The sequence below is a fragment of the Poecile atricapillus genome, chromosome 1 (genome assembly GCF_030490865.1).
Source record: "Poecile atricapillus isolate bPoeAtr1 chromosome 1, bPoeAtr1.hap1, whole genome shotgun sequence".
NCBI lineage: Eukaryota > Metazoa > Chordata > Aves > Passeriformes > Paridae > Poecile > Poecile atricapillus.
In genome coordinates this window covers 21,536,680-21,551,005 of record NC_081249.1, presented here as the reverse complement: position 1 = coordinate 21,551,005, position 14,326 = coordinate 21,536,680, and the positions used below count along the sequence as shown (strand labels likewise).

The 14,326-nt window shown below is 33.7% G+C and overlaps 1 protein-coding gene across 5 annotated transcripts in view; it reads left to right on the top strand.

The window, feature by feature from the left end:
• STS (steroid sulfatase) overlaps positions 1 to 14,326 on the top strand; it is a 103,882-nt gene that overhangs the window by 73,101 nt on the left and 16,455 nt on the right. For all 5 annotated transcript variants that reach the window (XM_058863018.1, XM_058863026.1, XM_058863035.1 and 2 more), the window contains 2 exons: positions 3,474 to 3,633; positions 6,210 to 6,331. In XM_058863018.1, the coding sequence (XP_058719001.1) occupies positions 3,474 to 3,633; positions 6,210 to 6,331 (282 nt within the window). The remainder of the gene's footprint in view (positions 1 to 3,473; positions 3,634 to 6,209; positions 6,332 to 14,326) is intronic.

Genomic DNA, 14,326 nt, shown 5'->3' with positions numbered 1-14,326 from the left:
ATTTACTGGAGAGTTCCCCCTTATGTATCATCCTTTGTAAAAGCTCTATTGCCAGAGTTATGTAATAGCAGTCAATTTAAACTAGAGGGGGAAAAAAAAGGATATTCTTTTAGCTAAGATTTGAAATGAGGTTAAAATGGAAATTTGACATCATGTTGTGGATGACTGCAGAGAGTTATGTCTGTATTTTGCCTGCTCCTGCAGATTTTTCAGGAAAGGTGAATGTAGGCTATTGTTCAATATAACACTGGAAGGTACAACTACTCAGAAAGCATAGATAGCTAAGCAGGAAAATACAGCCTGGTGTGTTTTGTGCTGTTGTAAAAACATGTTTAGAAGAATGTAAGAGAACAAAAATAATACAAAGGTAGGTTGCCTAGTATTTGCACAGTGTTGCAGTCTTTTCTCTGTTTCTGTGCTGTCAAGTCTGAGCAAAATACAAACTAATGGGCCAGGTCCTTAAATGTCAAGAGATTTTGTTTCAAAATAATGACATTTTGTGGATTTTTTTAAAATTTCTTAGCCTTTTAAATGTTTGCTACATGTTTCAAGCATCGATAGTAAAACCTTGATTTTTTTTTTTCTTCAGGGAAAAAAGAATGCAGATATTTTGAACAAAGTTTAACAGCTAGAGTTTTAAAGATGATTAATGTCCAGGGATTTGTAATCGTGTAATGGCATTAAGCACCTGTAGTCACTAAACCCAATTCTAATAAAAATGAGTACCATGTAAGCAGAGATAAGAGAAGACAATCTTCTGCAATGACCTGCAATTCCTGCCGTGATTCCCTGCTATTCCCTGTCCCCAGAGATGTAAAAAAAAAAAAAAAAAGTGCTCCAATTAGCCTTTTGAAAGGAAAACAGCAGTCACTTCTTCATAGATGTAAGTGAGGAGAAAGCCCTGCTGTGGAATCCATTTTGCTTTTTCTACCTTACAGCAGGGCATCAGAGTTTGTGGAGTATTCCTTTGTGCTTGGGTAATGTGTAATTTTTCTGTCCTTTTCTGCTGATTCAAGAAAATTGTACTGTGAATCTAAGAGCTGTGAAAGTAACCCAGTATCTAGGTTTTAAGAGTTGCAACATGTGTGAGAATCAGATTTACCACTTTGAAATTTCTCTGTCTTCAGATTACACAGGAGACAGCAGTATAAGAGGACTTTATTTAAACATCCAGTCTAGCTAGCACTCTTATTAGGTTCAGATGGGTATACAGAAACAAAAAGAAAATGATACCTAAAGCTACCTAAGGTACAGATCAACTCTTAGTGTTGTCTGTCTGTTGATACTGTTCATCCATAAAGCTGCTGTCATGTGTTCAAAGGATTAGGATCTGGCTCATGAGCTAAATTACCTCCCTGGCTGGGAGCTGTTCCCTTAGCTGTTCACTAAAAGTATGTTAATTTGAGGATATCTGTAATTTTATGGCCTTATGCTTGAATTTTTATTTGGATTTAACAACTCCTACTCAGCAGGATTTTCTATGCACCATAGCTTAGTCAGGTTGTTAATCTTTCCTGCTGTTTAACACCTAATTCCAACCAAACTTTGAAAAACCTAATGGTTGTTGTACAGGGGTAGAATCACCTTTTCTACCGAAGATGGACACAGCTTATTGACAACTACACTGATCTTGACCCAACAACATTAACAACTGATCAGCTTTTGGGTGAACACTTCCTTCTGGTGACAGGTGTTCTACATCTCAGCATACAACATTTATGAACTTAAATCTACATTTTCTTTAGAATTGTGTTTTGAAAATAATATTTTACTAGAATGTAAACAAAAATAGGACATGCATCTCTTTCTTAAGTTTTAGAATAGTAGTCACACACTTCATGATGAGAATGGAATTTCATTTAACTCAGTGAAGACAGTAAACTTTTAAGAATGTTCTAGATAATCATGTTGAGATCTGATCTTGACACTGTTTCCAAAAAAAAACCTCAAGCAAATATTGTTGCTTGACATAGGGCTGAATATTAGAAAATCTAACTTTCCTGATGTCAGACTAGATGTGTCCCTGCCTATTCAATATTATGAATTCTGATTCATAAAGCCCATGAAAAAAATTAAGCAAAACTCTGATATAACAAAGATATAAATTAAGCAAAACTCTGATATAACGAGCTAATGGTCACAAGAAAAGAAAAAGATTAATTTATACAAAAAAGAGTTGTCTGTCTTAAAGTTACTGCTTACCTTTACAAACAGTGAAAATCCCGTAGAAAGCTAGGTGGATTCTGAACCCCCATTACTGAAATAGAAAAGATAATTGAGAAGTCAGTAAAATAGACAGCATGTATGACAAGGCCTGGGGTCAACACCTCAGTACCAAAGGTATTGACATCTGTGAGGTATTTTGGGTGTTTAAGATGCTGAGGAAACAGGACTGTTGAAATACTTTGTTGTATTTTTTTTTTTTTACCTGAAAAAAGGAGATACAGGAAAAAAATAATTCCTGTGGTAGTTTTGACTGAACCATGAATTGCTATGTGATTCATTCAGTGGCAGTAGTCCAACCCTTATACTTCTGTTTTTCCAGACATTTTAATTGTATAAAATAATCTCAATTTATTTCCAAATGGCCCTGACCATGTTTAACCATATCCAAAACTTATCTGTTTAGCAGAGGCTTCTTTTTCAAGTGATAGATTAATTTCAAAGGTCACCCTGAAGTGCTCTACATAGTCACGACTGTGCAGCACACTGGTAATAGCATTTGTGGTGCCTTTTCATACAGAGTCATGTCAATTATTTATTCAGTAATGGTGAACATGCTGTCATAGACTAAACCCATTACCCTTCTGCAAAAGGTGTTGCGAGGACTGGGCAGTGATGAATCTTGTAGAAACAGCAAATGACTGCAAGTCACTGTTGAATGCAATCGGTTGATAGTGTATTTGATGCAACTGTGTTGTTTAGAACAGAAAAAGTTCTTCACGGCATCCTGAAAGTTAACATCACTGAAGTGAATTTCTTTCTAATGCATTAAATTGGAGAATTCAGTAACATACTTAAATTAGTACTTTCTTCTATGTAAAGTCATGAAGCACCATTTTTAAATAAAATATCATGTACCTTCTCTGGGTTCATAGCTCCTACACCTAGGTATAACTTTTTTTTTTTTTTTATTCCTGTGTTTTGGTTATAGGTTCACATATCTCTAGGGCACACTATCTAGGCCAATTCCCAGGTGAAGATTCCAGTGAAGTGCTTTTTTAATCTCCTACAACCTCTTTTTTTGTGTAATTTAAATGCATTTTATAAGCTCTGTCTAATACTTCTGAGTAAATTTACAGTGAGAAAGTACTACAGATGGTAGAAAATCCAGAAAATTAAGAATATGAAAAACATGTCTAATGGAAATATTCTAGCTAGACAGAATCTTTAATATTTGGAAATTGAGTCTTATGGGATGACATTATCTAAGAAGAAATTGATTTCATAGCAAACAAAACTATTTTTTTCAGGTGGAAAATCAACGAACTGGGAAGGAGGTATTCGTGTGCCAGGTCTTCTCCGTTGGCCTGGAGTGGTGCAGGCTGGTGCCCATATTGATGAACCAACGAGTAACATGGATATATTTCCCACCATAGTTAAACTTGCAAATGCACAGTTACCCTCTGACAGGTATGCTCTGTATTCATCTCTCTTTTAGGGAAAGTGTCATGAGTGTTTTATACATTCTGGTGATATCTATGAAGATAGAGGTGAAAATGTAAATAAAAAACTAAGTTTTATACTTGCAATATTATTTTGTCTCTTTTCATATTGACATACTGATAATATTTTACAGAAATAATTGTATGTAGTTGTATGTAAATACAGCTTAACTCACAGACAGAACAAGCACCAAGCACCAAAAACATAACAGAATACCATCAGAGCAATGTACTGCCAAACCAAACTTGGAATTACATACTAAAAGCAAAAATGAATGTATCAAGACAAGATTATTTTCTGTATTAATGAATTTGGTGGAAAAAGAAACTTTATGTGTAAATTAATTTAAACTTCATGAACTTAGCTGTGATCTGCTTAATATCACAAAACACAAAAAATGCCATCTAGGCTCTTCTCACAGTTTTGTTTGGTTGGTTTTTTTTTCTCTGTACCTAGTTAGTGAAAATAATCCCATACAGAGTTTTGCAGCCTGATAAGAAAAGCCACTGTACTTCCACAATTAATAAGATGCTTTCCTGACACTGCTACATCCCCAGGCTTTATCTTATTTGAGAGATACACAGTCTCACTGGCAAGGTGCCTCTGCCTAAATGCTGTTGCTATCCAAATCCAGTAAGTGGAGAAGCCTGTTGATACACGTATGCTTTGAACACATGTATGACTCAGAAACCACTTTTGAACACAAAGCATAAAGAATCCACATGGGGAAGCCCTGTGGTGAGCAGAGTCACTTTACTAATGATTATTCATTTAGTGTTTGAAAGAAGTGGCGGGGCAGGACAAGTCTAAGACATGAAAAATTAGTCAGGGTGGTCCTGAGAGATGCTATACAAGCAATAATTCAGTTGAACCTCAGAAGTTCTGATTGTTCTTTATGTGGCAGATCTTAATGCATTTTGTTTTCATATTGCTTGAGTGAATACTAAGTACTGATGTTTTCTTTGATCTCCTTTATAGAAATTCAAATATACTTGTGTAACTTCCACTTGTAGGTTGCTCCACTGTGTTGGATTGATGCCATAAGTACTGCTTCATCTTAGGTCATGGACCACCTTGAAGTATTTTTTGTTTCAGCAGCTGGATCCTTATAGCTCCACTGAATTCTTCCTGAGAAATAAGAAAAATTAATATAATTAATATTCTGTCACTGTGAGGGAGCAGGTTAAAAAGAAACAGAAGAGATGCTTCTAGTTAAAAAAGAGAAATTAGTAATTGGAAAGAAAAGTCTCATATATCCTCTGAATCTAGCAGCTGTAGCAATGCTAGAGTACTGGAGACATTTTTCTGGAGATGCCTTTTTCCCTATGAACAGGCTCTAGAGCAGAAAGTGTTCAACAGACATGCATCAGTTAATGAGCAAGCTAGCAAGACTACAGCCTGTCACTTGTGCAAGAAAACATGAAAAACTGAAAATGGGAAAGACTGTGTTTCAACAGACTCCCCACAGACAGGGATTCACCTCAATGACAGTTATTAGACAAGATAGTTTTCAGAATTCCAGGAAGTTTACATGTCCATCCTTTGAGAAAAGTGTTACCCTGAATGGCTTTGTTGCATAAAGTTGCTGACAGTAATTCAATCATCACATGTGACTTAAAAAAGTAAACTTATTACCTGTCTTGTAGTAGTTACACTAATGTGAAAAATGTTTTATGTAATAGTAATGAAATGATCATGTATGTAAAAGTAAAGAAAATCAACATAGACCATTTAAAACATTTTATTAGTTTCAAAATTTTATGGGATGTTGCTCAAAATGCTTGAGAAAGCATTACTTGCTGATCTGTATATCAGCAAAAAGTAATCTCCTATAAAAATTTGTAATTCATACCAGGTCAAAAATGCAGACTGTGATTTCTCCCTTGCCAGCTGATGTCAGCAATTCAAAGGTTTAATTTAGGGAAAGAGTTAAAAGTCTTGCTTATTTTGTAACTCAATTTTTATGGAAATTGACTGATTCCTTCAAAGCATGATCAAATTGTCCAGCAGCATTTAGAGAATTTATGTATATTTATGTGTATGTGTGTGTTTGTAGCTGATGAATGCATATTTAAACAGTTCCTTTTCAAATTTGAAATTACCACTTCTATCTTAAATTCTGGCATACATAATATGCTGGACGGAGATATTACCACTGCTTTTTGGGATGCTAGCACAGAGCAACACATTTTCTCTAGTTTTAGGGTTACTTCGGCCAGACCACTCCCAAAAACTTGAACAGGTATATGTGTTGGACTATGTTGTAGCAATTTATTCTATTATGTCTGTTCACTTTCTCAGAAGTGAAAAAAAAAAAAAAAAATAAAATGAGGGAACTATTCATAATAGCAAAATGTAAAATTGTTTCCTTAGGTAGTGTAAAAATCAAAGGGAGGAGCACCTGAAGGTTTTTCTCCAAGTTGACGGCTTGGAGGTGGCCATTCAGATTTGGGTTTTTTAAGCAGCAGATGAACAGAGTTATATCTTCTTAGGGAAGTAAGGTTTGAGTTATTTTTCTGATTTTGAAATGCTTTCTTTCTCAGGATTATTGATGGACATGATCTGCTACCTTTACTTCAAGGAAAAGTTACTCGATCTAAGCATGAATTTCTTTTCCATTACTGCAATGCATATTTAAATGCAGTGCGCTGGCATCCAGGAAACAGTAAGTAAACTTGCCTGTTCACATTTTAAATATTTAATATGATTTTTATTGCAGCTTGAAAAGAATCAGGAGGAAGCCTTGGGCTGTAGTGACAAAAAGTTGTTAAAAGTATCTAGCCTTTTTCCTTCTCTTTCTCTTTTGTCTTTGCTGTTACATTCACCATTTCACTGTTTGACATTATTTTGTTATTATATATTAATGTTAAATATGAATGCAATGCTGAGATCTGTGGTATCTGAAAATGCATTTATTTTAAACCTTCATGAGAGAGAGAGTCTGTGCAACTGAATGACATAGTCAAGGCTGACTCTCATTGTCATAAAAATGCACAGGTAATAGGATGGTTTGCTGAATGACAGCACAAGTATGATGTCAGCCTGACCATTTTTATTATTCAGATAGTAAAACAGAAGAATCACTGAATCAAAGTCATAATTATCCAATAAATGAATATAGTATCAGAGAGTCCATTTTTATGCTTTTTATGAATGACATAATTCTCCATTTTTGCCATTATTAGATTTCCACAGTGCTTCAGTCCAGACTCCCTTTTTTTTGGTTTACCTTTTGACTCATAAATATATATATAAATAAATATAGAGAGTAATATATATAATATACATTATATATGCTATATATCATATATATGATATAAATATTTGTATATAATATTACGTATCATATATATATATTTGTTTCATATATATGAACAAATGTAGCATATGTTAAATTTTTGGTAGTTGCACATCTTTTTCTTGCTTCTAGTCTGACTTATGCAGGCATGTTTCTCACATCATTCAGGGAAGGTCAGAAACTTCAGAGTGAACAATTACCATTTTGCATTTATGTATTTAGAGGCTAAGAGTTCCTCATAACCAAATCAATACACATCTTCATTAACTTATATTAGTTAGGTCAGTTATTGCATTTACAATGTACTTTCCCCTTCATCAGTCCTTTGAAGGAGCCTTTAGAAGATGGCTATGCAATGCAATGATCTTCTCGAACAAGTCTTCAGAATTTAAACCTCGTGCTTTCTAGAGTCATGAGGAAAATAATCTCTTAGGTTTTTTTCTCTTTTCTTTGTTTTTCTCAGCCACAGAAATAAGCTAACACCATTTTTTCTTCATGTCACTTTGACTCACATTTTACTTCATCCTAGAAAATAGTGCACATAATCCTTCACATTCTGAATTTAAAAAAATGAATTAAATATCAGGCAATTTTCTTTTGCTCTCACAGACTTGAACATGCTGATACTTCACAGAATCACAGTTACAGAATAAGCTGTGTTGGAAGGGACCCACAAGGATCATTGAGTCCAACTTGCTATAATTGCCTTGGAAACAGCCAGGATATATAGTCCTAGTCTTTGAAGGATGATTTCCTGTTATTTTGAAAATTTATAAATATTTGTAATTTAATTTATCTGTTGAAAATATAGAGAGGAAGACATATAAAGTAGTGATTTCCCATTATCAATAATTCTGCACAGTATTCCTGGTATATACCTGCCTGGTATACTACAGAAGTACCAATAGATAAAAGCAACACCTTTAGAAAAAAAACTCTGCATTTTCTTTCTTCCTAGTTGGGTGTAATTACCTAGGTTTTTAAAGCATTGAGTAATTTTTTAATCATTAAGCATTTATGTTGAAAATAAAACAGATGTAGGATCTGCCTTTACTTTCTTGAGATGAGCCCCCAAAATCTTGTGTTGCTTTCTGGGATGTATGTCAGATGATACTTTGGCCTGTTTTAAATCTGATCACATGTTCTTCTGCTGGAGCAAGGTGACCAGTACTTTTTTATTTGCTAACTTTATAATTTAGAGTAACTGAGTACTAAAATTCTACCAAGAGCAGTGTCTCCAGAATATTACTGGCATATGAATCAGTACTAATAAAAATGCTTTGCTATGACAACTTAATTATAAGGGGAGGATTAATCAGATACAGAACAAATCTATAGTTGAATGAAAATGCATCTTTCAGGCTGAACTGATTGTGTGCAAAATTTTGATTTGATAAGGAGGAAATATATTGTCATGCTGTGTAAAAACATTGAGAAATATAATACAATATAGTCTGCATTATAAAGAAATAATGATCTTCACAGTATTTTTTTACTACCGATAAAAACATACTAATGTTTCTGATAAATGCTAGAGTGACTTTACTAGCAGCACTTCACCTTTTCTGTTTCAAAATGGATTTAGTTATTCAGTGGAATATGTCATTCAATAAACAAAAGAAAAGGAGATTTTCTGTGGCAAGTTCAATAGAAGCAGACTGGACTGCAGTGCCAAACTGGCTTATCATGCAAATATAATGACTTTTAAAGACAGCAGAAATTAACTGAAAAGCTTTATACCAAAATTTCCCACTTTGCTTCACTTAACAAACAAGATACATTTCAATTAGTGTTTATATTGACTTTCTTGAATGTTGTGAACTATCTCAATTACTGAAATTATTTCAATCAAATTCACCAGTGAGGGATTCTTTTTGTAATATCACAAAATCAGTTATTCTGATTTCTGGCTGTTGCAATGTTCTCCAGCATCCAACAGTATTTAATGAGAAATATTTTGCTCTATGGCTAGGGGTTATAGGCCCTTCTTAGTCATGAATTTATCCTTTTTCTACCTTTTCAGCTGTAAAAATTGAAGTTTGAAAACAAACAAAAAGTAAATGAGAAAGAAATATTTTGGTTTGCAGTTTTCAGACTGAATTTATAGGATAAATTTACAGAATAGTATTTTGCATTTTATAAGAGATTCCTCCAGTTTTACTTTGACTAAAGACATTGGAGTCGTAATAAAGAGAGGATAAAGCATGAAAAATCTGCTCAGAAGGGTCATTTTGCAACAACTTCTGGTTTGCAACCTTTCTTGTGAAATTGAGTTAAAATGAGACCTGTTTCTGAAACAATTAAATTAATATGAGGAAGACCTTCCACTTTTCCTTACTTCACAAAAGCACAATTTTATGCATGCCTTAAAGGATTACCTTATAAACTAAGGGGGCTTGCATTATTTCCGGTGCCATTCTTAGCTTAATTTTTTGTAATATCACATTCAGTGTTAATAGTTAAAAACTGTAAAATGAGTTCATATGCTTAAAAGTCTGGCTTGTGAGCACAGTATTGTACTTAGAAGAAAAACACAGAAGTTGGAGTTTAGACAAGTAACAGAAACTGGAAAACTTCTATGAAGCTCTAGAACCAGCTTGAAATGTTTTTCCTACAGTCAAGTTCTCAGTGTGAGGGCAGGCAAATCTAGTGGTCATCTCTAGCAAACAGAAGTGCATTAATGTGTATATAAGGGAGATTTTTGAGTGTTATGTGGTGCCAAAACACTTGTTTGTAAATGCCTGTCCTTCCTTGTTTGGTCGTCTTAGTGCAACAATTATCCAAACATCCACAAAGTAAATTAACAATTTTGTTTGCTCTGAAGTAGAAAGTATTAGAATTTTTCCTAAGTACTTGGTATTTTAAAGATATTTCTTAATATTGCTTCTACTTTCTGAATATAAACAAGAAATTTGAAATCATTTATTCTCTAAAGCCTCATAAGCTTCTTTTTTTTATTACTTTCTTAGTAATAAAAGAGGAAATTTTTCAGTGTGTTCTTTACCATAGGGTGAACAAATGTTACAGCAGCTTCATTTGTAAGATATGGGATGTTCTTGTCATACACAGGAGACCCATTGGCAGAACCCATACCCTTGCCTAACTTTTTGCTTGCTACCCTGAGGAGTTTTTTCCATTTCCGGTTTATTTGCCTTCTCTGTGGGGAATAAAGGATTTAAAAGATGTTGCTACAGATTAGTAAAGACTCACATTGATCCTGAGAATGCCAACAGTTGCAGTTGCTTTCATTGCTTAACACTACAAAGGAAGGTAAATTTAATAGAAGCTTGATCCAGAAATTTCTTCTTTTGCACAACATCCTCAAAGGAGAGATACTACCATGTGACTTTCACTGCTGTCAAGGAAACATTTTGTTTCCTTACAAAGAAACATCTTTTTTTTGTTTTTTTATCAGATCTTATCACACCAACCTTGTGTCTTTTCTCAGCAAATAACAGATGACAAAGGATAAAACAGACAGAATAAACATTTAAAGGAGTAAAACGATCCTATTGTCACAAAAATTACAGATTTCTAGCTTAGAATAGACTTTTTCTTTAATTGTAGTAAAATTGACATAGGAACATTTTTGTCTTAGAGGGCTGTTCCCCCAGTGAAAGACCATGGTAAATGTCCCTTGACAGTGGCATTATACACACAGACTTACAGTGATCATATCAGAATGGTTTTTCTTCATATAAAAATAGAAACCATAACATACTGGTCTATTGAATTCAAAATATCTTGACCTAAATTAGTCATGTTTTTAGTGAACACGGAGACATTGACAGGTTTCAGTGATCATATAAAGGTAATTAAAACAGATAATTCACTGCTATTTAAACTTCAGCTTTGATGATTTGCTGTCAGATATTTTGTCATGCACTTGTGACGTGTACAAAAGAGAAACTTTAAAGCATTTTTTCTGTATACTCCACAACTAAGACTTAAATAGAAAAAGGTATCAGTTATAGCAACTGTCTGATATATTTTAATTTATTTATAAATTTAGCAGTAGTCAAAACAACAACCATGTAAAAGTCTAGGTAAAAATGCACTGCAACTTTCAAAAATTAATTTCAGCATTCCAAGTAACATTAAATGTGAGTCTTTAACAATATCTGGAGCATTACACTTCCAAAAATATCTTTAGTTCAATGTTGGATTTCAGCCTGCAGCATTTTGCATGTTGCATTCAGAACATAGCGCTGATTCATCCTAATTTTAAAATCTTATTCAAATGGCATATGTTGTCTTAGGCAATGTTCTTCAAGGGAAGTAGTTAATGCATGCACAAACCACATAGAGTATTCTGTGTGCCACAGTCTCTAACATCATATAATTACTCCTAGAAAATAAAGCAAACTATCTGCTTATTAGAGAAATTCTCTGGATACTTGACTGTCAATAGTGAGGTGATTTCTCGGCATGGCATAAAAAGATCCTGCCATGAAAGGCAGAAGAAATAAACAGAAGAATACACGGAATGGTTGCAGGCTAGGAGCATTTGGGCAATACTATGTGTAGGCCAGTGTGCATCTGTGGACGATGGGCACTCTGTACCATGTATTTCCTTCTAAATTTAAGTTCTGATCAGTACTTTGGACAGAAAGCACAAGCAGAATTGCTCAATAATCAGTGAAACTGTTCTCAGCCTGAGAAAAGCTCACATCTCAGTACAGAGTGGTCTTTCTGTTGCTTTTGGATCATTTTATGAGTTCTCAAAATTTCAGAGGATATGTAACACATTGAATTTTTCAAGTATCTTTTCTTAAGGCATCTGTAGTTTCTTAAAGTAAAGGTGGGAGGGAAGAAACCCACAGTGAAACATCAAACATATTTCTATAATTTTTTACTTTTGTGTCATTCTTAGTTCAGAAATTTTGTAGTGGACTTATATGAAAGCTTTTTGAAACTGAAAGAGACTACATTTCACTTGTAGTTTTTTTATTGTAGCTCTTTTAATGACATTCTAGTAGAAAAGCAAATTAGGTGAAATAGTTTAGAATAGATTCCTGCACATTGTGACATTTTTCATATTTATTCAAAGTTTTGCCCCCAAGTATTATCAGAAATAATTCTTCAGATACAGTTCACTCATATTCAGGAGATTTTTATGGTCTCATGGTTGTTGGACAGTAAGGTGAACATATCTGAGACTTAATTACTCTTCAAGATTAACATTTTAAAGCAAAATAGGTTTCTAGCATTCACAGTACAAGGGAGAAGTTAGAAATCATGGTTCACTCATGACATTAAAAGTCAACAAGACTATAAAACCTCAATAAAAATCATGATAATTTAGCACTTAGAATTAGCACTAATGCAATAAAGAAAATGTAACCCTTTTAGTATTAAGAAATACTAGTCATCCTTAAGATAATTTTGTCATTATCAGGTGTGTGCTAATTTTTCACATACAACCTGTTACCTGTCCGTTGAACATTAATTTTTATGTGGTATTATATCATAGAAGCCAGATTCTCAATCATCTCACTTGCTCAGTGAGAAGAGTAGTGTTTTCAAGACTCCATAGAATATTCAAGATTAATTTAATTATATTATGTGGGCTCTCTTCAATGCCATAGGATTTTTACAGGCAGTTTTTCTGTCTGTCTTATCTTTCTGTATGGTCCTGTTTGGTGACAAATAGAGAGTGAATCTCAGTCCTAAAAGGTTATAGTTACCTAAGCATTAGTTCATATCCTTGACAACAAAACTACTTCGCCACAAAACTTTATAGATTGGAGTCAAAATCAATGTCTTGATTACTGTGTTGTTGATAATTCCAGTTTGGATTCTCTAGCTCCTTACAGAATTGAAATTTTGGAAGGTTTTGGTTGATTCACATGAGTGGTTTTTTTGGGGGATTTTTTTGTTTTGGGTTTTTTTTGGTGGGTTTTTTAATTGGTTTTTTTTGGTTGTTTTTTTTAAACAAAGTTCCCCTCCCATCCCTACCCGATGCCAAGCTCCAATACTTTATTATCTTCCAAAAGCCAGCATTGTTAATTAATCACTTGATGAAGCTGCTAAAACAGTACCATGATACATAAGCACAAAGTTAGAGAGAGGTAATAACCAAGTATAAATGGTTTCATGAAGATTTTTACTTTAGCATTATGAAAATGTAAGACTGAAAAATTAGACAAGAAAGTGTGAGTAAATAAATCTACCTGAGTGAAGAATTCCTTATACTCCGAAAATGTTGTCTCAAAACTCTGGAATTCCTTTTGAATGTGCTTTTCTCTAATTCTAGGATGCTCTGGGAAACAATAAAATTAGGACTCATTAGTTCTTCATGACCACAGCGTCTAAGAACCGCAAATCCTTTAGTTCCATCAGGGTCTAAGTCTATTTTATCCCACAGCTGGTCATGGAGGCACTTTCATGCACTTTTTCTATTTCTTCATCTCTCAAATTATCCCAGTCTAGCAAATGGGAATCTGTTGCAAATACATTGCTGTTTCTTTTGATCAGCTGGTACCTTTTTGTGTCAGATGTGATTAAGGGTGTTTTAGAGAAAATTCAATTCCTGTCTACTGTAGGTAGGCTGTGGGTTTTAAGGCATTGATATAAAAATGTAATTTACTGTGCTGTAGGATATCCCTCTCTTTTTTATGCAGCATATCTAAATTAGAAGCTAAACCAATTCTTTTGTAATATATATATATCTGCATCAGGTGCTTTATATGATGTCATAATTTTATTGTCTGATTTCTCAAAGCCTAATACTCAAACATAATTTTGATTCATAAATATTACATTAAAGTTAAAGATTATGACTTCCACCCATTGAGGATGATACTGATAGCCCTATAATACTGAATAGTGGATTGCTTGTAGTTGACAATGATTTTTTGAGTCTGAAAAACAATATTATTGATACTAAAGCAAATTTTCAGCTGTAGCCAGAGGCTCTAAGACCACATATCTTTATTATTCAGAAACAACTGGAACTCTTGAACATTCAGGTCAGTTTTCAAAAAGAAACTTACAAGAAACCTAGAGATTAAATAAAACTTATTTTTTTTCAGAGGAAATCAGTTTCATCAGTGAGGTTTATTCGTATATATGCTGTGAAGTCATGGGCTTATGTGCAAGTATGAGGAGAAATACGTGTTTCACAGAAATGAAGACAATTTGAATTATGCTGTGAGAGGGAAATTTTGTCTTAAAGCTGGAAATTTGCTAAAAAACCTGACTATCATATGGAAGCTTTTATCCTAATAGAGCTGATCAGGGTAAGAAGACCAAAGGTTGAATCAAAAACATAAGAGAGAAAAAAATGTAGCTATTATGTCATGCTGAAACTGAGGTTTTATATACAGCTGAGCTTTTTCAAAACAAATACTGAAAACATGT